The 22,421-nt window shown below is 39.7% G+C and overlaps 3 protein-coding genes across 5 annotated transcripts; 1 reads left to right on the forward strand and 2 right to left on the reverse strand.

The window, feature by feature from the left end:
- Positions 1–314: 314 nt before the first annotated feature.
- ctxn2 (cortexin 2) lies at positions 315–1,214 on the reverse strand. Its single transcript, XM_026320323.1, has 2 exons — positions 1,086–1,214; positions 315–629 (listed from the first exon to the last, which is right to left on the reverse strand). The coding sequence occupies exon 2, from the start codon at positions 558–560 to the stop codon at positions 315–317; it is 246 nt and encodes an 81-aa protein (XP_026176108.1). The 5' UTR covers positions 561–629; positions 1,086–1,214.
- A 4,502-nt stretch (positions 1,215–5,716) lies between these two features.
- On the forward strand, positions 5,717–15,639 carry myef2 (myelin expression factor 2). 3 transcript variants are annotated; one of them, XM_026320057.1, is made up of 17 exons: positions 5,717–5,897; positions 7,397–7,602; positions 8,337–8,389; positions 9,343–9,350; positions 9,443–9,536; positions 9,820–10,011; positions 10,099–10,252; positions 10,333–10,382; positions 10,473–10,533; positions 10,932–11,033; positions 11,805–11,849; positions 11,946–12,044; positions 12,182–12,277; positions 13,656–13,709; positions 14,463–14,647; positions 15,040–15,091; positions 15,276–15,639. In XM_026320057.1, exons 1-17 carry the CDS (start codon positions 5,791–5,793, stop codon positions 15,437–15,439), a joined length of 1,722 nt encoding a protein of 573 aa, XP_026175842.1. In that variant the 5' UTR covers positions 5,717–5,790; the 3' UTR covers positions 15,440–15,639. The 3 variants fall into 3 exon arrangements, with proteins under 3 accessions (XP_026175842.1, XP_026175843.1, XP_026175844.1); XM_026320058.1 differs by lacking the exon at positions 13,656–13,709; XM_026320059.1 differs by lacking the exon at positions 11,946–12,044.
- Positions 15,640–15,686: 47 nt separating this feature from the next.
- slc24a5 (solute carrier family 24 member 5) lies at positions 15,687–21,156 on the reverse strand. The gene is made up of 9 exons (XM_026320060.2): positions 20,867–21,156; positions 19,931–20,110; positions 19,599–19,682; positions 19,230–19,333; positions 18,988–19,088; positions 18,018–18,301; positions 17,703–17,909; positions 16,808–16,909; positions 15,687–16,539 (listed from the first exon to the last, which is right to left on the reverse strand). Exons 1-9 carry the CDS (start codon positions 21,027–21,029, stop codon positions 16,217–16,219), a joined length of 1,548 nt encoding a protein of 515 aa, XP_026175845.1. The 5' UTR covers positions 21,030–21,156; the 3' UTR covers positions 15,687–16,216.
- Positions 21,157–22,421: the final 1,265 nt, after the last annotated feature.

The following is a 22,421-nucleotide window of genomic DNA, read 5'->3' on the forward strand; positions in this document are numbered from 1 at the left end:
AGAAGGGCAGAGAAAATGACACAGCATCTGCCTCCCACACTCAACAGACATATAGTCACATGCAGGAGAGAGACCCTCCACTGGCTCTGAACTAACAGTGCTCACACATTGAACAACATACACAGCTTCAGTCTCATAGTTGTCAGTCCGTTGCAGAAAGATGTCTTAATGGTGTGTCAGTGGCAGGTGCAAGGGTTGTGCAAGGCTGTGGCTTATCTGTGTTTGTATGTGTGCAAGTGTATCTGTGTCAGTGTATATGTGTGTCCATAGGCATTTCTGTTTGTCAGGACATCTCTGGATGTGATGTCCCTGTGTTAGGTAAGGGCGTACTCAAACGTCCCTTTCTCCAGCCCCTCGATACCATCAGCCCAGTTGGAGGAGGGCATACTACTGTAGGGGTCCAGCAGAATCCTGAAACACCTTACTATCAGCAGCCCCAGGAACACCAGTAGCATCCCCACAAAGGCAAATGCTGTCTTCTGCTCCAGAGTCAAAGAGTGCGCCATCATGTCGTTTCCGCTCATGGCAGCAAGGGAGTGGTTGTAGTGGACACTGAACATCTTAAACCAGCATCTAGGTGCCTCATCTCTCCTCTGATAGGGTCAGGCGTTTAGAAGCCTCCATGTTACCTGGACAGAAATTACATGACGGCTTCAGATTAGGGCTGGTCTCTTTTAATCAACCTATATAAATCCATATGATATTGGATGCATACGCTGCATAGGCTGTGCAAAACAAGAGTGCAGATATGATAGAGGAAGTACAGAAATTACATAGCTATAAATAGCCTTTTATGATTGTGGTATCAAACAGATGTCTTGAGACTATAATTTTTCTCTTACTCTGCTCCTCTTGGAATACTGGAGAAAAATACAAAACGCAAACATGAACATAAGTGTGAAAGAGACTGGAATCAGGAATACAAGTCAATGACATGACTACATTCCTTTAAGTCGAATTGCAGTGTGTCGCAGTGCATAGCCAGCTGTTAAACACAGGCAAAGCAGTAAGGTATCACTGAATACGCCACATCTCATGAAGGTGGGATGTTTTTCATGTTTGCTTTAGAAGAAAGCGATCTCTACCTGTTGCTCGTAAGCATCTGTCTGCCACCCGGGGTAATTCCATGAGATAAGCAAGCGAAGGTGATTGACCAAACATAATCAGCAAAACTGATGTGGGCACAAGTGGAAGTCTGCTTCTGTCATTCTTTTCCTCCCCATGTCTTTCATCTGAACACAAGCAGCAGGTGGCTCGAGTGAGAGAACAGGAGGGGGTTAGATGAGAAAGGGAGGATGTGTATAGAAAAGGGATGAGGTTATGAACATAGAGAATTAGGATAGAAAAATGAAAGAGAGAAGTAGACTGATGAAGAGGACACTGCACAAGTATGCATGGTGGGAGGGGGGGAGAGGTAAGATGAAAGGGATAGGAGAGACTGCATTGACAGAACCACTAGTGTGGATATCTAAGCAGGAAAAAGCAGTCATCTTACCTTCATTATTGTTCCATCCTTACAGACCTGTTGCTGGTGTTTCTTGGAAGCAACTCCTCCATCTTCGAGCCCTCAGACATATATCCACCAATCCACCTATTGCTGGCATGTTGGATGTGCTAGGCTAACCTCTCATCTAAATAAAAAGCTAAAGAGAGAAACAGAGAAGCGAGGCAAAGACAGGATCAAGCTATGCTGTTTGTCTCTTCTCGGAGGTGCAGCTCCTCTACCCCTGATCCCTTACTTGCAGCCTCCTACTCATTATCATTCTGTTTCTCTATCTCTCCCTCCAGGAGCACGCACACGCTTCCTCTTGCTGCATGGCAACCACTTGTTAGTCTCACTCAGCTGCTCTGCTGCCTCATTCACAACATTCCCTCCTCAGCAACAGCAGGACAGATGCAGCAGCATAAACAAGCAATCCGCCGCGTATTCCCTCCTTATTTTCCCCTCCCTGGTTTATTTGGGTTTTCTCAAAACGATTCCACCAAAATGGGACAGGAATATCATGGCTTAGCCAGGTGGAGAACTGCTGCCTCTCACTGCTCCCGGCCAGTAAATGCTGCTGCAAAGGTATTTCTAGTACAGCACAGCCTTATCCTCCATTATCTGCCTGGTTTGATGATGTGTTTTTAATTGGCGCAGTTTGTGTGATCAAATTAAATTAGCCCCTCTGCTTAAAGGCATACAAATGTAACTACCTTGGATATGCTGACAGAGAAAAGACAGATATTTTAATGCATTTTTCCATAATGAATGAAAAGCAGCATTGTATAGAAAAATCAACAGCAGGTCATCTGATTGCCCACTGTAACAGAATGCAGCAGTGAAGTGCCTGGGCATCTGTTTTGTTGTTATGCAGTGCAAATTCATATCAGCAACGTAGTTTTTGTCACAGTGGTGCAGTGACTCGGATCTAAGGCTAAGGCATGCCACTGGGGAGATGGTCATCACTTGTGTGCAATGTGCAATAATTCATGACTTAAAAGCGGGAAAGAGAGCTTCATGTTTCTTTTCCTATTGTACACAGCAGGAAAGTTCCCTAAGACAATCTAAGCACAGACCTGTATTGCCTCCCTCATGTTTATCTGTACTTCAAAGTTTTATGCCTCTGCAGTGAACCATCCTTTTTTTCTAACCTCGCTGTACTGCTCTGTTGATACTTGGCTGTGTCAGGGCAGAAATATGTAGCGTGCCACCTCTGTGATTTGTTGAGTCAGCTAGTTATAAATCCATTTTTTTCACATTTATTTTAAAGAAATTTCTTAAAAATTAAATGAAGAAATGTACAGAAAATGAGATCATTAAACATTTTACTGCATTGCCCTCATGTTAATTAAAAAAGACAAAAGACAAAACAAAAACTAAATATTGGCTAACAGCAAATCAAGTGTTAATCTATTACAGTTAACTTGGTGCCAGAGAAGATTTCAAAAGACCATTCTTGTAAAAAACAAAGAGGTTCAGTGATTTACATTAGGCCATTTGTTCCTGGATTGCCTTCATTATATTTGTCAGAATTGGTACAAGCATTGTGCTTTTATGTGTGTGTTGTAGAAAAGGAACTGCAGAGAAATTGTACAATCTTCACCTGAGGTGTACTAGAAAAGTATACAGGGTTCATGATGTAAGGATAACACTTTAATCCCAGCCCAGAGGGTGATTGATAATCTGGACATTTTGTCAAAGTACTATATCAGAATACAGTCAGTGCAGACGACTTGGTGGACTGATACAGTCAACAACCACCAGAACCCCTCACCAGAGGTGGCCATCCAAATTGTGGCCTATGCACCTTTCGTGCTGATGCAAACGGACAGACTGAATGCTGCAGACACCCCACTGTCATTGGGAGGAGTGTGAATCAAAGTGAGTCCAGCATTATTTTTTACAGAATTTTTAACTGTTTAATTTATCAGCTACGTTGCTGCTTTACAGTTTACGTTAGGTCATCATCTGTATTCACACCACATTAGAATGTTAAGGCACAACTACTGTAATAATTAATATGCAAATAAAGGGGGACCTTTCTAGAAAGTGAATGAAGGCACAAAGCGAGAGGAAAGAGAAAACAGCAATAAAAAGTACAACAGTGGAGAGAGAAACACTGTAAAGAAAAAAATAGGCTGAAGACAGAGACCAAGACTGAGCCTCCAAATATTCCTAACAATGTTGTATACTAAAGACCATAAAGACTGTGCTTAATCTGAGAATAGTTTTTGAGATAGAGACTGGTGCTTCTATGATCACAGCCACTGTGGGCTCACAATACAGTAATCAATCAGCATTCAAGTCAAGTGAGTAATAAGCATTACAAGTATATTATGTATGCAATAGTTCTTTATGCTTCAATGATTAGATGTATCTTTTGCCAATTATTGCATTTCCTACATTTATTTAACACTTAAATGTTACTGAACCCATTTTTCCCAATAGCAGCCTGGTGCAACAAATATTGCTAAATATATATTAATATTCTGGAGAAAATGGTGTTCACACTATGAAGTCAAATGATTTAGTGTTTCTTTTTAGATTTTAGCATTATTGGATGCTGCTTTTATTAGATGTTGGGATATATTTAAATAAATCATATTTGACCAAATAATACAGTCCTAGCATGGCTTGCTAGAAAATTAGTTAGTTTCAAATGTTCATTGTGTTTAGATAGCATAAGGTTATCGCTTATCTGTAGAAACTGTGTTTCCAGATGTATTACCAAAAATCGTTGGTCAAATTTGAATAAAGTCACAATAAACTAGAAACTTTGGGTATGCAAAAAGTGGATAGGTAACAGTATATCATCTGAGTGGATGTTTTTGTACAGCTAGAAAATAAGAAATATAGGCTATTCCATGTGAAGCACCACATCAAATTGACATCAGTGTTATAGTACTACATTCATATTACTACATTCATTTCCGATACTACTACATTGATACATTGGCATTTCATAATCCTGTTAAAGTAAGTCAAATTAAGCTATTTAGACAGACCTGCCATGTTCATGAAGTGGACATGTCAAGCTGCTTCTCAAGTCAAACTCTAGAGGTGATTTATTGTCCCAGTCCACCCATGGCCATGTTGTGTGCCTGCCTCTGTTCAGTGAGTGTGACAGGCATTGACTGTGTTCAGTCCACTGGCCACAATCAGTTTGCCTCTGCTTCTCTCACCATCTGTGCTTTAATATTAATGAACTCTAAACTACATCTTTGTCTGACATTGCACTCCTTATAAGAAAGCACAAAGACACATATAATAAAAAGATTTAAAATTCTTTATTGAGTCTCCACTAGCCTACCTGCAGGACTTACTAATTTTACTTGAACCCAGCGCTTAAACAAACTTTTAAAAACAATTTAATGTGCTCATAGAGAGGGTGGACCTCTATAATAAGATAGCAATAGCCATATTAGACACAGGGCAGGTTTATATTGTGCAACATTGCACCATTTGCACTATGAATAAAATAAGCTAATGTTATTTTATGTTTTTTAGTCGATTACTTGAAAAGGGGTGATACTATTTTTTCTGATTGCATTTTTGTTTTGGTTTGTTGTCACAACAGTTTCATAAAAACTGAGGTCTGAACATCATCCATCCATCCATTATCTATACCTGCTTATTCCTACTTAGGGTCACAGGGATCTGCTGGAACGTATTTGAACATCATTATTAAGATAAAGAAAAAAATACTGCCCCATCTAGGAAACTTGTCAGCAGCTGGATTAAGGTGCATAATCAACTTTATGTGTGTCACTGAGGAGTGATAGTGGAATCTGCACAGACCTGCTGAGACTATTCTCTACAGATGTTAGGGCATTTTGTATGAGGAGAACAAAGCTGATGGTGTACTGGTTTGCCTCTGTATTGGAAAGAATAAAGCTAAAATATTTGTTATTGTGAGCATGCAGCCTAGAACAGTGTAGGTTATACATCTTCTATAAATATACTCGTGCTGTAATACAAAAAATAAATATAAAGCTGTTGCTCTATATTGTTACAATTAGGGAGTCAACCGTGCAGAATCACTTAAGGTCACTTTCTGCTTCCACTTATCAGTTACACACTGAATCTTTTATTCACTTACTGGCCATTAAAAGAGCAATGGGGTGCACAGTGTTTTTGTAATCTATCATTACTGCCTGTTCCCTCCTATAGTGCTCCTCATTCACTTTTCCCAAGATTCCTTGCAGCAGCTCCCAAATCTCGCGGTGGCAGCGTAAATCTCCAAAGCACATTTTGAACTGCGTAGAGACACAGGCATCTTGCGTTGTGTGAGGCGAACAAACCTCAACATGGCAGATGTAGGTCTCGATGAGGAGCCGAAGCAAGAAGAATCTGTTGAATCCGTCGAGACCGAAACAGAGGATACATCTGAAGAAACACCCAACGGGGTGAAAACGTGAGTATCTATCATGAATGTATCTGTCCGTCCCGGCTGTGCAGCTGTTAGCTAGCCTGAGTTAAAATGGAGACCTGAAAGCTTTGCTATTGTTAGCCATGAAACGTCAAAACCTCAGTTGTCACAAAACATCGTACCACACCTGTGTGATGGACGTTTGGCCTCACACGAAGGTAAATTTTCGCTCTGCATTTTCTATGTGGAGCTCAAAGTGGTTCGTTAAACACGGCGCAGTGGGTCACCCTCCAATGGGTGCTAATCCCGAGCTAATGCTAATTTAATTGTCAAACGCGTTAGAAAAAACAAATTAAACTTGGCTGAAAACCATTTAGTTAACGAGGTGGGTCAATCAAATGCATTATTTTTAGCGCACAGCGTAAAATTAACGTTAGCCGTAAAAAACACATTAACTTTAGCCTAAGTGACACAGATTTAATTAATCACGCCAATTAACAGTGCTTTATCAGATGATAGTTTTATAGCAGGATGACACAGTTAAAATGAACTGTAACCTACTCTTTGCCATAAATCATTTGTTTTTTGTCTTTACTTGTTTTCACCAGCTAAATTACAAGTTATGGCAGAATTATACTATAATTTCTAATTATATAAATTGTAGATTATAAAGCACTTTTCAAACTAAATGCAAAGTGCTGTACAATAGAAATAAAAGGCTAAAAATAGTATGAAGAAAACATAGTAATAAATAAAAGAATAAAATTACACAACACAAAATTAAGACCAATTATATGCTCAAATTAAAGAGAGCAATACGATAAAATTGTGTTTTCAGATGTGATTTAAAGGTTTAAAGGTGTTCTCAGAGCCTGTTTTTCTCAGGAAGATTATTCCCAGTCTTGGACCCCAGACTGAAAAGGCTGTCTTGTGTAGTTTTCTCTCAGGATGGTGGTGCAAATAGTAGCCCATTACCAGAGGATGTCAAATTTTATAAAGGGTCATATGAGTGTAAAACGTGAAATATGTAGGTTGGGGTCAAGCGATGTAAAGCTTTAAAGATGATTAATAAAATCTTTAAATCAATCACAAAACAAACAGGGAGCCAGTGCATGGAGGCACGAAGAGGAATAATTTGGTTGATTCTCCCTATTCCACTTAATACCCTGGCAGCTGAGCTCTGAATAATTTGTGAATGTCTCAAGTCTTTTTGATTAAGGCAGGAAAAAGGTCTGTTACAATTTAAGATGAGAAGTAAAGGCATGTACAATAATTTCAGCATCACTAAAATTTAACAGCTCTAATTTTCACAATGTTCTCAAGTTGATAACAGATTTTGGTGCTATGAAGTTCAAAACTGAGATTACAATCAAAACTAACACTAAGATTTTAGCAGCAGGTGTAACATATTTTGATAATGATGCTAGAGATGGCAGAATTTGCGTAATGATATTTTGAGGCCCTTTTAATAAACTGCACTGTGAGATCTCCAGTTGTGGTTTTGAGATGGGCTGTTATGACTTGCAGCTTTGTGCGTTTTGTAGGGATGATACTGAAGAAACGAAGCCCCCCAAAGAAAAACATGATGCTAAAGAGAAATCCTCTGGGAGCAGACGAGGAAACCGCTATCATCCCTACAAAGACAAACATGGTGGAGAAAAGAAGGGTGCTCATAGGAACCGGGTGTTCATCAGCAATATCCCCTATGACATGAAGTGGCAGGCAATTAAAGATCTAATGCGTGAGAAAGGTAATGTCCTCAGTGATGGGGATGGTGTCTCTCCTCTCTGTTGTGCTGATTAGAAGTTCTTGACTCTTTTTCGTTTGTTACCAGATGGAGTATTCTGATTCTAGCAGTAGTCAATTAGTTTGTAGTTCTCTCTGGATCCACTTAGTGCAGAAAGTATGGATATTACGTTATTGGAGTTTTAATAATGTCCTTTGGATGGACACTAATTTAGTTTTGGCTGATATGTCTGAGAAAAGGAAGATGAACTTAGTTACATTGTTATGTGTTTTATGGCATTGTCAGCTCCAAAATGTAACCTCAAATCAGTAGTAGAATTGATTGTTGAATGTTTTTGTTGCATCTGTTGTAAGGTGACCTTGATTATATGAATGAAAATATTGTAATGTTCTACTTATTTATGGGGGTCTCAAGAAGCCCTTTGAAAGGTCAAAGGACAGTTTAAAATTCTCACCTGCCATGAATGGTATCTGTTGACAAATGTTGATCATGCTGAAGTCTTTTGAATTTCGCAGGTTTAATGTAGATATGTTTCTCTGGCCTTGGCCTTTGGGTGTCTGTCACTGCCCAGAAAAGGCATGGTGTTGTCTGGTGGGATGTTGGTCTGGGCTGACTGTTGACCAATAATGGGGCATCTCCATCTGTAGTGGCATTGCCAAGGCCAATGGTGACTTTAAGACTGGGTGACTTAAATTCCTTTGTTCTTTTGGTATTTTTCCTTTGTATGTCTCATGTAGTTGGTGAGGTTACATACGTGGAGCTCTTTAAGGATGCAGAAGGAAAGTCAAGGGTAAGTGATGTGGCCAACTTGCTGCACGAGGTTTTAAATGTCCTCAGCAGGCTCTCATTAATCAAGTGCTCTTTTAGGTTCTGTTCCTTTGGGTCTTACTATGTTACTGAACTGGAGAATCTGTAGGTTGTGTTTAGAGCCTGATAGATGGCTAATGACTGATATTTATTTGAAAGGGAGATGTCCTGTTGATTTTTGGAAAAGTAGCCTAATGAATTCATCTAAGAGTACACTTTTGCTCTTGTTGTTGTCATTTCAATTGGTTTACAAGTTTGTTTGTTTGGCAATTTTCCAAAGGGAAATGTGAGTTGTGTGATTTGTCTTATTTATTGATCCTCATGTCTCAAAATCCTATTTTATAATTTTGTTCTATGGCACAGCTTTCATATCATAAGAACAAAACAGTCTTGAAAAATCCTGTAGGGTTTGTTTTATGTTTTTATATTAAGTGACAAAGATGAATACCATAAATGTGAATCACACAATTTGTCTATACTGCAAGAGTAAAGCTGGTTAATCCTAAACAATGTACTACAAAAATATGTTAATGCATTTTGTTACTGTTATTTATATTTGTGTCCAGTTCAAAACATTTCTAGGTGAAGTACAATGCATAGATGTTTTCAATGCCAGATTTACAAAAACCTTTATTAAACATATTTATTACTGTTCATTTATTAGTAAAAATATTCGTATTAACAATATTGCTTCAAATTTTAAATGATTCCAAAGAATATGCTCTTAGAAGCCTTTCTTGTTTACAGTAGAGTTGAACACAACCAAATAACTGCTGGCTCAGGTCAGCGGAAAACATATGGTGCACTAGTGAAAATACTAGATGCATTTAGATGCATTAAATTTATGTTTCAGTGCTTTGTCTTGATTTTAAATGTATTCTGTTCACTCCTTTGGGAATGTGTGCTACCTGGACTCCTGTGATGCCTCCTGCTTAGGGCTGTGGGTAAGAAACTACCTTACCTTCTTAATCACACCCCCCCCCCCAAAATCCAAATCCTGTGCTTGCCTAGACTCACTGTTTTCTGATTTCCACAGTGTGGTGGAGTTCAAAGATGAAGCATTTGTGAAGAAGGCAATACTAACTATGAATAAGCATGATCTGAATGGAAGGCCACTCAACATCAAGGAGGTGGGAAGACATCATTGTTAAATAACCACAGCCAAACGCAAAAATCTGCAACACATGCACTTGCAGAGTAGCAGCTGATGTAAAGTTTTATCTTGCATTGTTTCTGTTGCAATCTTATCGAAGTCCAGATTTTATAAAGACACTTAACCTAACAGATATTTTTCTTATGAAGTCAGCTGTGGTATTATATTATACAATTGTATTTTATTAGTTATGCACATTTAACTTTGTAATTTTTTTGTATTATCTGAAGTAAATGTATGTAATTAATTTCTTATTTAAGGACCCTGATGGAGAACATGCCCGTCGTGTGCTGCAACGTATGGGAGGGGGTCAGCAGGGAGGTCGTTGGCAGGACATGGGGCCTGGGGGGATGAACCTCCCACCATCCATCGCCAACAACCCCAACATCCCGCCTGATATCATCCATGCACTGCAGGCGGGGCGACTTGGCACCACAGTGTTTGTGGCCAATGTGAGGACATTGTGATGAATAGTTTTCCAGTTCTGTGTGGTTATTTGTGTTGATTAAAAAATTGTGGTGTCTTTTCCATTTTTCCAGCTTGATTTCAAGGTGGGCTGGAAGAAGTTAAAGGAGGTGTTTACCATGGCAGGAGTGGTGAAACGAGCAGATGTAAAGGAGGATAAAGATGGCAAAAGCCGTGGGATGGGAACAGTAACTTTTGAGCAGCCACTGGAGGCTGTGCAGGCCATATGTATCCTTTTAGAATGGGGGGGAAAAAAGATAACATGGCATACAATTTTACTGTAATCCTTTCCTTGACTCCAGACTCAGCCATGTTCAATGGACAGATGTTGTTTGACAGACAAATGCATGTTAAAATGGTATGTTCTATTATTTTTACATAATTAGTATAATTATATAATTATTAGTTGTAGAGCAGATGTAAAAATAACAATTATATGGTTTTATAGGATGAGAAATCTCTTCCACCCGATGATTTCCGTCAAGTAGAAAAGACGCCTCAGTTACCACGTGAGTACACACGCACTTAGTGCACGTGTGATGCTGACTTTGCAGTTTGTTGTTGTAGTTTATAAGTTTAAATGTTTTCAGTGTCAATCAATCAGTAAATGACGGAATAAAAACATGCCTTTGAGAATTTTTGCTAAATGTTAAAGGATTAGGCTGCTTTGTGTTTCTCTCTCTCTCTCTCTCTCTCTCTCTCTCTCTCTCTCTCTCTCTCTCTCTCTCTCTCTCTCTCTATATGCATATTTAGTTATAAATATATATTTATAACTAAATACCTTTTTGTATTAATATGTAAAAGAAGTATGTGTATAGTACAAATCTTCTGTGCTTTCTAGGTTACTCAGCTTTTAGTGTTTGTACATTATTGTTTTTTTGTTTTTTTTTTAATCTTTTGTGTCTAGGAGGTTTAGGTGGTGTTGGCATGGGACTCGGGCCAGGAGGGCAGCCAATAAATGCCAACCGTCTGAGCAGTGGAGGAGGCATGAGCTCCATGGGGCCTGGAGGTTAGTCGCCTCATGTATTTTTAGTTATGAGTGGGCAGATGCTTCTTACAGACATGGCTAAAGGTTTTGGTATCTTTACACCTAACTGAAACAATACCCCTTGATGCACCATAGGAATAAATAAGTCAGAGATGAATTTCTGAAAAGACCTGAACAACAGTATATGGATCCCCTCCAGAAGTGGTGATATATATAGCTTGTGGTAATTTTTCAAAAATAGTTTTCTTCAATTAAATTAACTTTAATTAAATTTTAATACACCTAGCACGAAGTTTCTCTCATCTCACAATTTGAGAAATACTGGCCATTTTAAAAGAAAATGACATCGAAATTTTTTTCTTAAGAAAAGTGGTGAGAAAGTGTCTTTAGTGATTGCAGTTATTTTTAAAAGGCAGGCACGTGCTGCGTGTCAGTTTTATTTTTCAAGAAATGGCCGACATTTCTCAAATTGTTCTAAGGGTATGTAAATTTACAACTGTAAATGAAGAAATGTGCTGTTGGATAGCATTCTGCGCACCAAACTGAATATAGACAAGAGAAAAAGAACATCTGTGAGCAAGAAAAATCAAAAGAAACTTTGAAGTCAATACAAGCTCACATCCCAAATTGCATTGTGTCTTTAGGCAAGTACTAGTGGTACATGTCCATTTGTTGGTTAACATATGAACGCCACAAGGCAGCATCAGTCACCAACTTTGAACATCATTCTGCAACAATTGTGCAGTAATAATGCACATTGGGTGGCCTGACTGACACCTTGTGTTGTTATAGGTATGGATGTTCCAGGGTATGGTGGAATGAACAGACTTGGAGGAGGTAAGTTTATGTATGCATTTTCCCCATGATGGATGACTGCAAACTCTGTGTATGGAAGATGAGAGCACTGTTTAAACCTGGTGCTGCTTTTCATAGGTATGAGTGGTGGTGGTGGGGGCTTCGGCGGCATGGATAACATGGGCAACATGGGCAGCTTTGGTGGGAGAGACATGGCCCCGGTTGGCAGGATGGGTGGTTAGTATGTGTATTCACTCCTACTCAGCAGAGATCACGTTCGGTTCTTGGATAGTGTATCGTAAACATGAAGAGGCAACTTCATTATTGATAACATCACTTTAAAGTTACAGCCCTCTTTTTCTTTTTCCGTTAAGATATGTACCGGTCAGCAGTGAGTGGAATGGATCGAGACTTTGGACATGGTGACATGTCAATGAATCGAGGATTTGGGGATTCTTTCGGAGGAGCAGGTAAGTGATTGAGTACTGAAACACCAAGTACAGCTGAAGATATTTAAACTTCTGTATATTTTGGTTCTATGTTACGAAGGGGTGCAGAGATTGCTTTTTATGTGTGCCTTTGTGTTTCTGTCTGGCTATTCTGTGCTCAGCCGTAACGCTAGGATTTTATAGTGTAGTTAGGGTTAGTTGTTAGACTATGTCTACTGTGAAACAGCACTGAGAGCTAATATCATCAGGTGCTGGGGGATTACATAAAAATTTAAACCTTATAACACAAAGAAATCAATCAAAAGAAAGAAATTAATCAAAAGCTTAAGATTTAATTTTTGTATCAGATTTTAACAGTTACCAGAAGAACAGTGTGTTTAACTTTGCAGTTGACCTTTCTGCTTACTATCCTGCAGTGTTTCAGCACTTGCATTTCTGCACCCCTTGACACCTCCCTCATTAGACAGGTTTTTATACCCTCCCGCCCCCCATTTGTTTGCAGTGTGTTGTGAAGAACTGGGCGAGGACACTGGCAGGTCATTTTCCTTTTGTCAGTGTCTCTTTTTTTTTTTTTTTTTTTTTTATATGTGTACTCTTTAGAGCAACCACAGACTGATCTTGCTACACTTGTGGTAGAGTGGTAGAATAAAGGCATTTGTGGGTCCACTCATTTTTGAACATTTGATTTTCAGTGTCAACATTTGAGTTCTCTTAAGCGTCGCATGACCTGCTTGCTTGTCCACCTGACTGTTCTCACCTAAAATACATAATGGTGAATACATCCATGCTCTCATCTGATCATCATAATCAGATAAGGTGCAGCACCCAAAGGGCACACACAGCACTGCTGAGCTAGCTAGGCTGTTTTAGGATTAATAATAAAATTATTAGGAGTTTTTTTTTTTTTTTTTTTTTAAGACCACCACTTGTATTGCAGAAAACAAGTTTGCCCTGTTGGTAAGTTTTAATCTTAGGTTTTGTGATACAAATAAAAAATTGCTCACCAATTCACTGAAGCAGGTACAAACCAGGTAGACTTAAAAGAACTTTTTATGTTTGCACCTAGAGTAAAACATAAGGCAGCATGATGTAATTAAATAATCTTTCCTAGAAATCGTGTGCAAGGAGCTTATATAATTAGAATAAACTCATCCTTAATTTTTCCACTCTGGCTGACACTCCTTGACATGTTTTCAATTAAGTTAAAGCCCAGGGAAGTCCCTGCAAATAAGTAATAATATTTTTCTGTGTTGGAGCAGTGATGCTGAAATTAAATCTGTGTATGTCTGTGGTGTGGGGGTTGTTACATCATGACACTGGCTCAACACTGTGATGTCTGTTGTCCACTGCCCCAACTATAGGTCTAATCTTAATCTTTGCACATTCTCGCTCTCTTTAGGTGGAGGTTTTGGAGGAGGCAGTGGTGGCATGGGGCACATGGGGACTGGATTAGGTACATGAGATATTCTATCCACAGTTTTTCTAAATATACTTTCGCTGTAGATACACATTCGCTTGGGAGGTACTTGCCAGCTGTGGTCGTCTCTTTAGCATTGATGATGACATTTGTCAGTTTATCTAGAAAAGAGGGCATGAATGTGATTGCACCATAATGTACCAAGTCATTATGATGCACCGTGACCTGCTGAATTGTTGATTGATAAAGTTAGGGTACTCGTTCGAGAGGGTGTGGGTAAAGTAAGCTTGGTTTTCCTAAATAGGTTTTTTTTTTTTTTTTTGATTACAGTGAATTTGCCACTCTGAGTGTCATTTCCATCTGATCTGTGTAAATGATGTAATTGGCAGTTCCCAGTATTGATCTTTGTACAAACAAAAAATGCTTAAATTTTGTACCAACATTAATTTCTTCCTTTTTAAGAGAGATTATTTATTCATAATAGTTACCTGTTCTTGTGATGTGTGTTCAGTGGTCTGTAAGTAGATTATTATAATTGACAGTTGTGCAGACAATACAAAACGGCAGTGTGTTTTGTATTCACAACATAATTTCCATTCCCTCTCGTCCTTGTGGAGTTTGTTCGGACAGCTCATGCTTTGTAGTGAGGAAGTGCTTATAGTGTTTATACTACCTTGACATGCAGGCACTACCTTAAATCATCATTCACATGAATCTGGGATAAGCAATTGCAGGGATTGAACCATGCTCACACTTGCATGCGTGTGTGTCTTTGCCCATAAATTGTAGGTGGCGGAATGGGAAATATGTCAATGGATCGGATGGGCTCCAGCTTTGACCGTATGGGCATGTCAGGAATGGACATGAACCGTGGCTTTGGTGGCTATGGAGGTGGGGGACAGGGTCACATGGGTGGAGGCATGTCTGACAGAGGTTCTGGGTCCAAAGCAGGCTGTCAGATCTTTGTGCGAAATGTAAGTGTGGATTCAGTATGTGAGAACAGACAATGAAATCTGCTTAATGGGATTTGCAGAACCATCTCTAAGACTGTTTTGTTGATTAAAAAGGCACTTTCATTAATAAATACATTTTCTTTGTTCATTGATGCCCTGTTACTGATTGTGGTCTTAATGGGACGCAACTCAAGCTTTGCAGTGCATTGGTATAAATCTTGATAATTCTGTAAATGGGTTCATCATGGGTGTTTTTTAAATTCACAGTAGGACAACTTGACTGCTAGCACTTGTCTAGTTCTTAATGTTGGATTTCTGCTGTAGTGTTGACTGACTCATTTGTTTGTTGTTTGTATGCCTGACCTTATGTAAATGGTGACAAATGTGTGGACTGAAATATCCATGTGTTGCAGCTGTCCTATGATCTTACATGGCAAAAGCTGAAAGAGAAGTTCAGTCACTGCGGTATGTCTGTTTGTGTTAATACTTTTTCTTTCTTTATTGCTGGAGCGTTGCTAAAAACTACACACACTCTTAGACAACTGGCCTCTGAAAGTGACACAGCTATGCCAACATCTCAGGCTTTAAATTTATCTGAAAATGAATGTGGTTTCACAATGCATTCATTGCTCGTTCTTGTCTACTGCAGGCCAGGTAATGTTCGCAGAGATCAAGATGGAGAATGGGAAGTCAAAGGGCTGTGGAACAGTGAGATTTGACTGTCCAGAGAGCGCTGAGAAGGCCTGCAGGATGATGAATGGAACCAAGATTAATGGCCGAGAGGTGGACGTCCGTATTGATCGTATTGCCTAGAGCTTTTGTAGAAGTCAAGCTAACACACTTCCACATTCAGCCATCTTGCCAATGATCTTTTGTTTTGTTTTAAAAACACAATATCTCCATGTGTCCAATATTTCATTTTTTAATATATACTACATAGCTCTTATCTTTGTTTTCTAAACCCTTTTAATTTGTGTAGTTTATTTGAACAAATAAACTTGTGAATTTTTCAATCTGGTTGTAAATTTTCATATAAAACTAACGGTTGTTCATCAATGTGGAAACAAACCTTTTGATAGTGCATAGTTGCTCAACATTGCTGCAAGTGGGGAAATTCCATTTAAATCGCAGACAGATATATGACTAAAGTAAGAACAGGTTGTGTGTAAATTTTTACCAGATGAGGCCACTGATGATGTTTAAATGGGGACAAAATCAAAGGAGTTTAGTTGACATCTTTATTTCTAGTCTCTGGATTTATTTGATCTTACTGGTCACTCTTTTGACAGCAAATTTTCCATTTATGGACACTGAGTATGAACACGTCTGGAAATTTGTTAACAGGTCTGTCATATAATGATACTGTGATGAGGATCTTGGTAGGCACAAGCTCGAGAATGATCTTTGGTACATTTCCACCTTGAGTGAAATCCTAATGGTGGTTGTCTTGAGATGTGATCAGCACACATCTTCCACAGCCAAAAAACCGAGTGGGACCTTGCCTCCTTCGGTTGACATTTGAAAGCCTGACCTTTTTAAAGTTTGGTGTGGAGTCAGAAAATAGGCATTCAGTCTTGGGAAGGTCAGATATCAGTCACTACACAGCTTTATGGGATTATTGCCAATAATCCCCAGCTCATACAGGATGGACAGAGTAGCAAAGAGGATGTAGCAGATGAGAGAAACGAGTCCCAACTTCCAGTCCAGCTTCCATCTGTTAATATGGACAGCTACAAAAAGGAAGATGATTGAAAGGAGCAGTGTGGAGGAAATGAAGACCAGTCCAGTGCTGTTGACCTCTATAGGGTTGTTGGTATCAACAAATGCAGTCTTAATGAACCAAGGCAGGCCCAGACAGAGCATGTCAAATACATTAGAGCCCACGATGTTGGACATGGCCATGTCTGCTTTCCCTGTTAAGCAGAAAACATGTTTACATATCAGAATCTACATTTCCACAGGATATCCATGATTTAATATCTAAAAGAGATGACTGGGAAAAAGAATTGGAACACAGTAAAAATGACTAGTCATCTTAAATATCTTTAAAGAAGCGAGCTCATTGTCTAAACAGTACAAAAAGTGTTTAACAGCCACTTTACTGTATTTAGAAAAGGAATCAATGGTGTCAATTATGAACAGCAAATTTTTGCAGCTGATAAAATGCAACATGAAAGTTACCCTCTCTGGCTACCATCACACTGGCTATGGTGTCTGGTATACTGGTCCCAGCAGCAAGCAACGTGAGTCCCATAACTGTATCAGGAATGAGAAGGGTCTCACCTGTGTAAAGATGATGCCAACACAAAATCAGTTTCCTTCAACAATATCAGGCCTGGAGGAAGGAACAGCAGCTGCTTGTAACTGGAGCTATAGGTTTAATAAATTAGCAGTGAAGATTTCAGAAACACTCAGGTCATGAGACCAAATTCTCCAACAGCATCCCTCCTAGCTCAGAAAGTTTCATTTTAATAAATCACTAAATACATTTTTTGAGAAATAAAATAGTGTTTGAGTTGTACCTGCTCAGTCTCATGCTTTCCCTTTCATATGACTTCACTGCTTCCATGTGAGCTATGTGACGACTAACAGGATAATAATCTCATTATACTTCAGTAGAACTACCATCGCCACATGACGAGGTTGCCTTTTTAGCTTGATCCCAAGTCAGTGTTATAATTTACATCACAGTTGCAGATGGGGTGAAGCTGTTTCTGAAACTGCCTTTGCGTAATTCTGTTTATACACTGAGGGCTCACATGATCGACTCCTTAGGGGTAAAGTAAGCTGTAACAGAGCTGGGTAGGTGCATGGCCCACTGGAGCTACAGTAACCCCCCTCTTAACTTTCCAGGACAATGGCATCTCAGGAATTATCCACCAGACCAACATGTGACTCTTCTCTGCAAATTAAACATTTTTTCTCACAAGTTACAAAACACTTGAAATCCACAAAGGCTGTATAAGCTGGTGCGTGACAGAGTGACTTACACCTGGAACTTAACAGAAAAGACTAAAGAAATGTCCACATTTTATACAACTTATTACAGAATGAAGTGTTCAAGCAATGATCTTACCAACAATGGTGACCATCCACACCAGTGTGTATGTGAAACCTGAGATCCAGACAGCTGACATGAAGAAGGTTACCATGAACCACTTCTTCCAGAACCGTCTCCTGCAGTCAGGGACGGTCAGGAAAAGCAAAGTGATGATGGGCAGAGACAGAACCCAGAGGATCCGTTTCAGGTCGTTCTCCGGCATAGCAAACACACTTTTATGCTCTGCTCGAACACAAGTAGAGAAATCATGTATTGAGTTGATTTTTATCATGTTATCTGTGAACCAGTGTGCTTGAATTGTTAAAAAGTGTGTTTTACTGTGTGTCTTACCTTCAGGAATGTCATTGAGGCCATGCAGGCTGAGGGACAGGTGAGAGTATCCTGAGTCGTCCTGGAAGATCCCGCTGTCTGTTCTGGAGCGACTGTGGACTCGCAGGCTGGTGTCGTCATTCCAGCCCATCAGAGGCTGCGTCTCAGTCTTCTCGTCAGATCCCCTACCCAGACAGGTGCAGCAGGGGCTCAGCTTCCTCAGGACAAAATCACTGATGCGGAGGTCAAAGCACAGAACGACGACGTAGATGCCGTAGACCAGCAGCAGACAGGCAGCGTCATACCTGTAAAGAAAACAGTTTGAGCAAGATCAACTTACTAAGCTTTTCCTGGGGCTTTCAACCAAATTACCTTCAGAGGATGTACGTTATTCAGTCATTTTCCACAAAACAGTGTATAAATGGCCTCAAAGGGTGTTTTGTATGGATAGATTTATCAAACTGTTTCACGGGTTATTCTTGTTTTTGTTTTTAATTTATTTGGAAATTGCTGTACTTGTCCCGTGTGTAGACGTTAGCTTGTTTATGATCTTAGGTGTCATTTTCATTATTTTTTGTTATTTTTAACCACGTTTGGCAATTTAACCTTTTTTTTATTTTACAAGACGATAAGTTTTTATGACTCACTCTACCTCGATCAGAGCTTTGCTCTTTGCTTCGTTTAATACTGCGCTATCACCAACAGTAAGTAATTGCAGAAATACACAGAAATCTTTCATAAACAATGAATGCTGCTGCAATTGCTGTGTTTATGGTAAGATATTTTTATGATTCAGGGGACATTTATTGCCCTTTATTGTCAACAAGTCACTGTCCTTTTCTACATTGTTCTCATGTCACAAGACACAGTAAACAGCTATATGGGCCTTTGTTTTTTACATCACCTTACATTCACATGGTGTAAGGTCTGAAGGTCACTTAAGTTTATCCCGATGCTTAGTCAGTGCACACAAATACACACCTACACTCACCAGTACACCTTGTTATCAGAAATGATGCCAATTACAGCAGCAACACTGATGCCATATGCCAGGCAGTCCCTGAACAGTGGCCAACAGGTGAGGCGCCCTGCCTGATAAAGGAAACAAAATAAGTGGTTTACAGCTTATACGACACAATATACACAATCATTTGTCTGCTTTGATAAAGTAAAGGTGTCACTCTTATTTATACATAGAAGTAGTCTGTTTGTTAATCTTTAATACTGTGATACCATAGGGGCCAAGAGTCCACATGCTGCACAGATCCCCAGCAGGTTGTAGACTGCTGATCCCACTATGGTGCTGACCCCAATGTCTCCCTTTGTCACAAACACACCTAACATACAACACACACAAATGGCACATTTCAGTGTTGGAAACAGGGATGATGTGGAAGCACTGATGAAAAAGAGAAGGAGAAGTCCAGAGGGCTAATAAACTGCTGAGAGGAAAGATGTCCTAATCAAAGGCTGCAGTCTCTTTCTGTTCCCAGATGGTGGTTAAGCCACAGTCCATCAGGTTGGGAAGGGATGTCGTGACAGTGATAAAGGTGCTGGTGTCACCATCAACATTGCCTGTAGTAATCACTAAGGTGTGAATACCTAGAAAGGCTGTGACCAGTTCAGGTGCTGAACTCCCAGCTGCCATGAACGTGGCTCCTGCCACATCCTGAGTCAGTCCCAGCCCTGAGAGAGACACAGTGACCATTAAGAATACATAACAATTGACATGTTGTATTCATTCTGATTCAACAATGCCATAAACTACAACTCAAAAATGATCAGTAGAGGTGTGACGTGTCATAAAAGCATCAAACATCATAGTTTTGGATCAATATGAGCATTATTCCCAGTGTCACAGTACATTACAGTTCATGTAGGCCTCTGAACCAGCCCACATCCAGCCTATAACACAGAAACGTCATGTCACTTACGTTCACTGATCACTTCTAAGGACGGCAGAAAGTAATCATCGCAAACTATTGCGACAGCCAGAAGCATGTAGAAAATGATCATAAAATAAATGACGAGCCCTCCGTCCTTCCTCTCCTGCACCGTGAAAAAGCCTTCAGGAAACTCGGAGGACTGTGGTGCGATGCAGTCTGTGTCATTCTCTGCAACAGGAAGACACACACGCACACACACACACACACACACACCCCACACATACACACACGTCAAAGTCTGCCACCACCAAAACATCGGTATTTTATGCCAATACGAGGATTAGTAGCCTCGAGCAAACACTGTCACAGTCTGTATAAGCCCCTGTTGATTACTTACCCTGCAAAACAATACAAGTAGAAACATTTCTAATGACGCACGTCTTGACAGATTAAAACGATAAACCTTTGTTCTAATACTGTGGGAGATTTACATGACCGGAGGTCTGCTGTGTCTGGGGAAGAGAACTGACCACTTCCATTTTTTTTTTGTTTTGCTTTGTTTTTTTTGCTCTACCTATTGTTGAGCAGTGTGAATATGAGAACTGTGTTAGATTTAGTGGCCTAATTAAAGCCTTAACGCGCCTTGAACCTCACTTTCCAGTGTGTTAGACATAAATTCCCTTTGTGGAAATAAAATATGCTTTAACTGCTGTTTCTTGGACTAAGACTGGGATCACAACTGGGGCCTATGGCGGAGAAACCAGGTGCTTGGTAATGCATTAACACAGTGTGAGGAGAAACTATCAGGGACTGAACTGCTCGTGGTGAATTAGGCTGCTGATAGAGAGATTTTCATTAAAACATATCATGACAACATGATGACCGAGCACTCTGAGAGTCAGGCCTAGAGTAGATTAACTGGCTCAAGGTAAACAAACAAACAAACAACATAACTTTTCTCTTTGTTTCATATAGTTTTCTTACCAAGAGCCCGACGCACCCTGGCAGGATGGGCTTCCTGAACTGCTTTTGCTGTAAATGACACAAGATGGACCGTGCAAAATAAAAATATTACAAATCCCAGAAAATAAGGTATAAAATCTTTTCTCTTCTTCTTCTGCACCGCTGTAACCTGATTCATGGTCATTGAGTCAATAATGTGAAATTAGCGAGTATTCCAGGGAATCATGTGTCACTTCACTCGTAATAAAACAAAGATGCGGCTAAATGTGGGCCGAAGGTGCTGGCAGGCGCTGCATCTAACACTACACTACGATTACGCGCTGCAAAGACACAGAGGGAGATTACTGGGGGAAGAAAGCATATTTAAGGGCTGCTGCTGCCATGAATGGGGGATCACGAGTTGCAAGTCATTCCAGTCGGCTTCACGCTCCAGCCTGAGGCGCATCAGGAGTGTAATTCATGATAAACTCACTTTAACACAGTCCTGCCACGTCTTTAATTGTGGAAAATTATTATTTTTTCTTTGTGGTAACAGAAATCCAATTCGCATGGCCGTGAATAGTTAGAGCAGGGCCAGAAGCTGGAAAGATTTCTCTTAATTAACCATCGAGTCATCGATCAGGATCAGTGGTGGAAGAAATCTGCAGATCCTTTATTCAAATAAAAGTACCAGCACCACATTGTCAAAAAACTCCACTACAAGTAGAAGTACCATTACTAGCAAAATGTACTTAAGGCCTCAAAAGTGACAGCAGCCTACTGATTATGGAGACAAATCATGCCTCTGTTAATACTATTATACAGTATGTTTCTGGATTATTACTGCTGCATTCATGTAAATGATGAATTTTACCGCTGTAGCTGTTTAACATTGGTCAGAGCGGACTTCATAAACTGCAAAAAGTACAATATTTGGCTTAAAAATGCTTCAGGAATGTAATGGTGTGTACAGTTATAAAGGTGCATACAAAATACTCTAGTAAAGAATATCATACATTTCTGCAGCACTTGGGTAAATGTTACTTTCCACATACATGGGATTAAAAACAGGATCCTCTGGAGCTCTGCTGCAAAACAACACTGAAAGAGATGCCAAACAACCAAATGAGATGCAATCTGCCGTGAACTGCAAAGTTTAAATATTAAATGGTTCAAATGCTTAATATAAAATATTTCTATTTCACTTAACAGTGACCAATGTAACTATAATAGGCGTATTTGAATGATACATGGGCCTGGTGACCTGCCCAGGGTGTACCTCTGCCTTTCACCCAAAGAGAGCTGGGATAGGCTCCAGCTGATCCCTGGGACCCTGGTTAGGACTAAGTGGGTATAGATGATGGATGGATACAACATTTCAAATGCTAAAACTTTACCTGCAGAAAACTACTAACAGTAACCTGTCATGACTAATCTGTAGTGCATAGTGTAGGTGTGAAAACCTGCAGAAATTACCTCATTACACACATGGAAACAATGTTTCTTTGTCATGATTATTATTATGTGTTATCATCTTTGTCTGTCTCTCTGTTTTTTATTTCATGAACAAACATGTCATGAACACATCCTGATAAAA

This window comes from Mastacembelus armatus, chromosome 3 (genome assembly GCF_900324485.2).
Source record: "Mastacembelus armatus chromosome 3, fMasArm1.2, whole genome shotgun sequence".
Classification (NCBI taxonomy): Eukaryota; Metazoa; Chordata; class Actinopteri; order Synbranchiformes; family Mastacembelidae; genus Mastacembelus; species Mastacembelus armatus.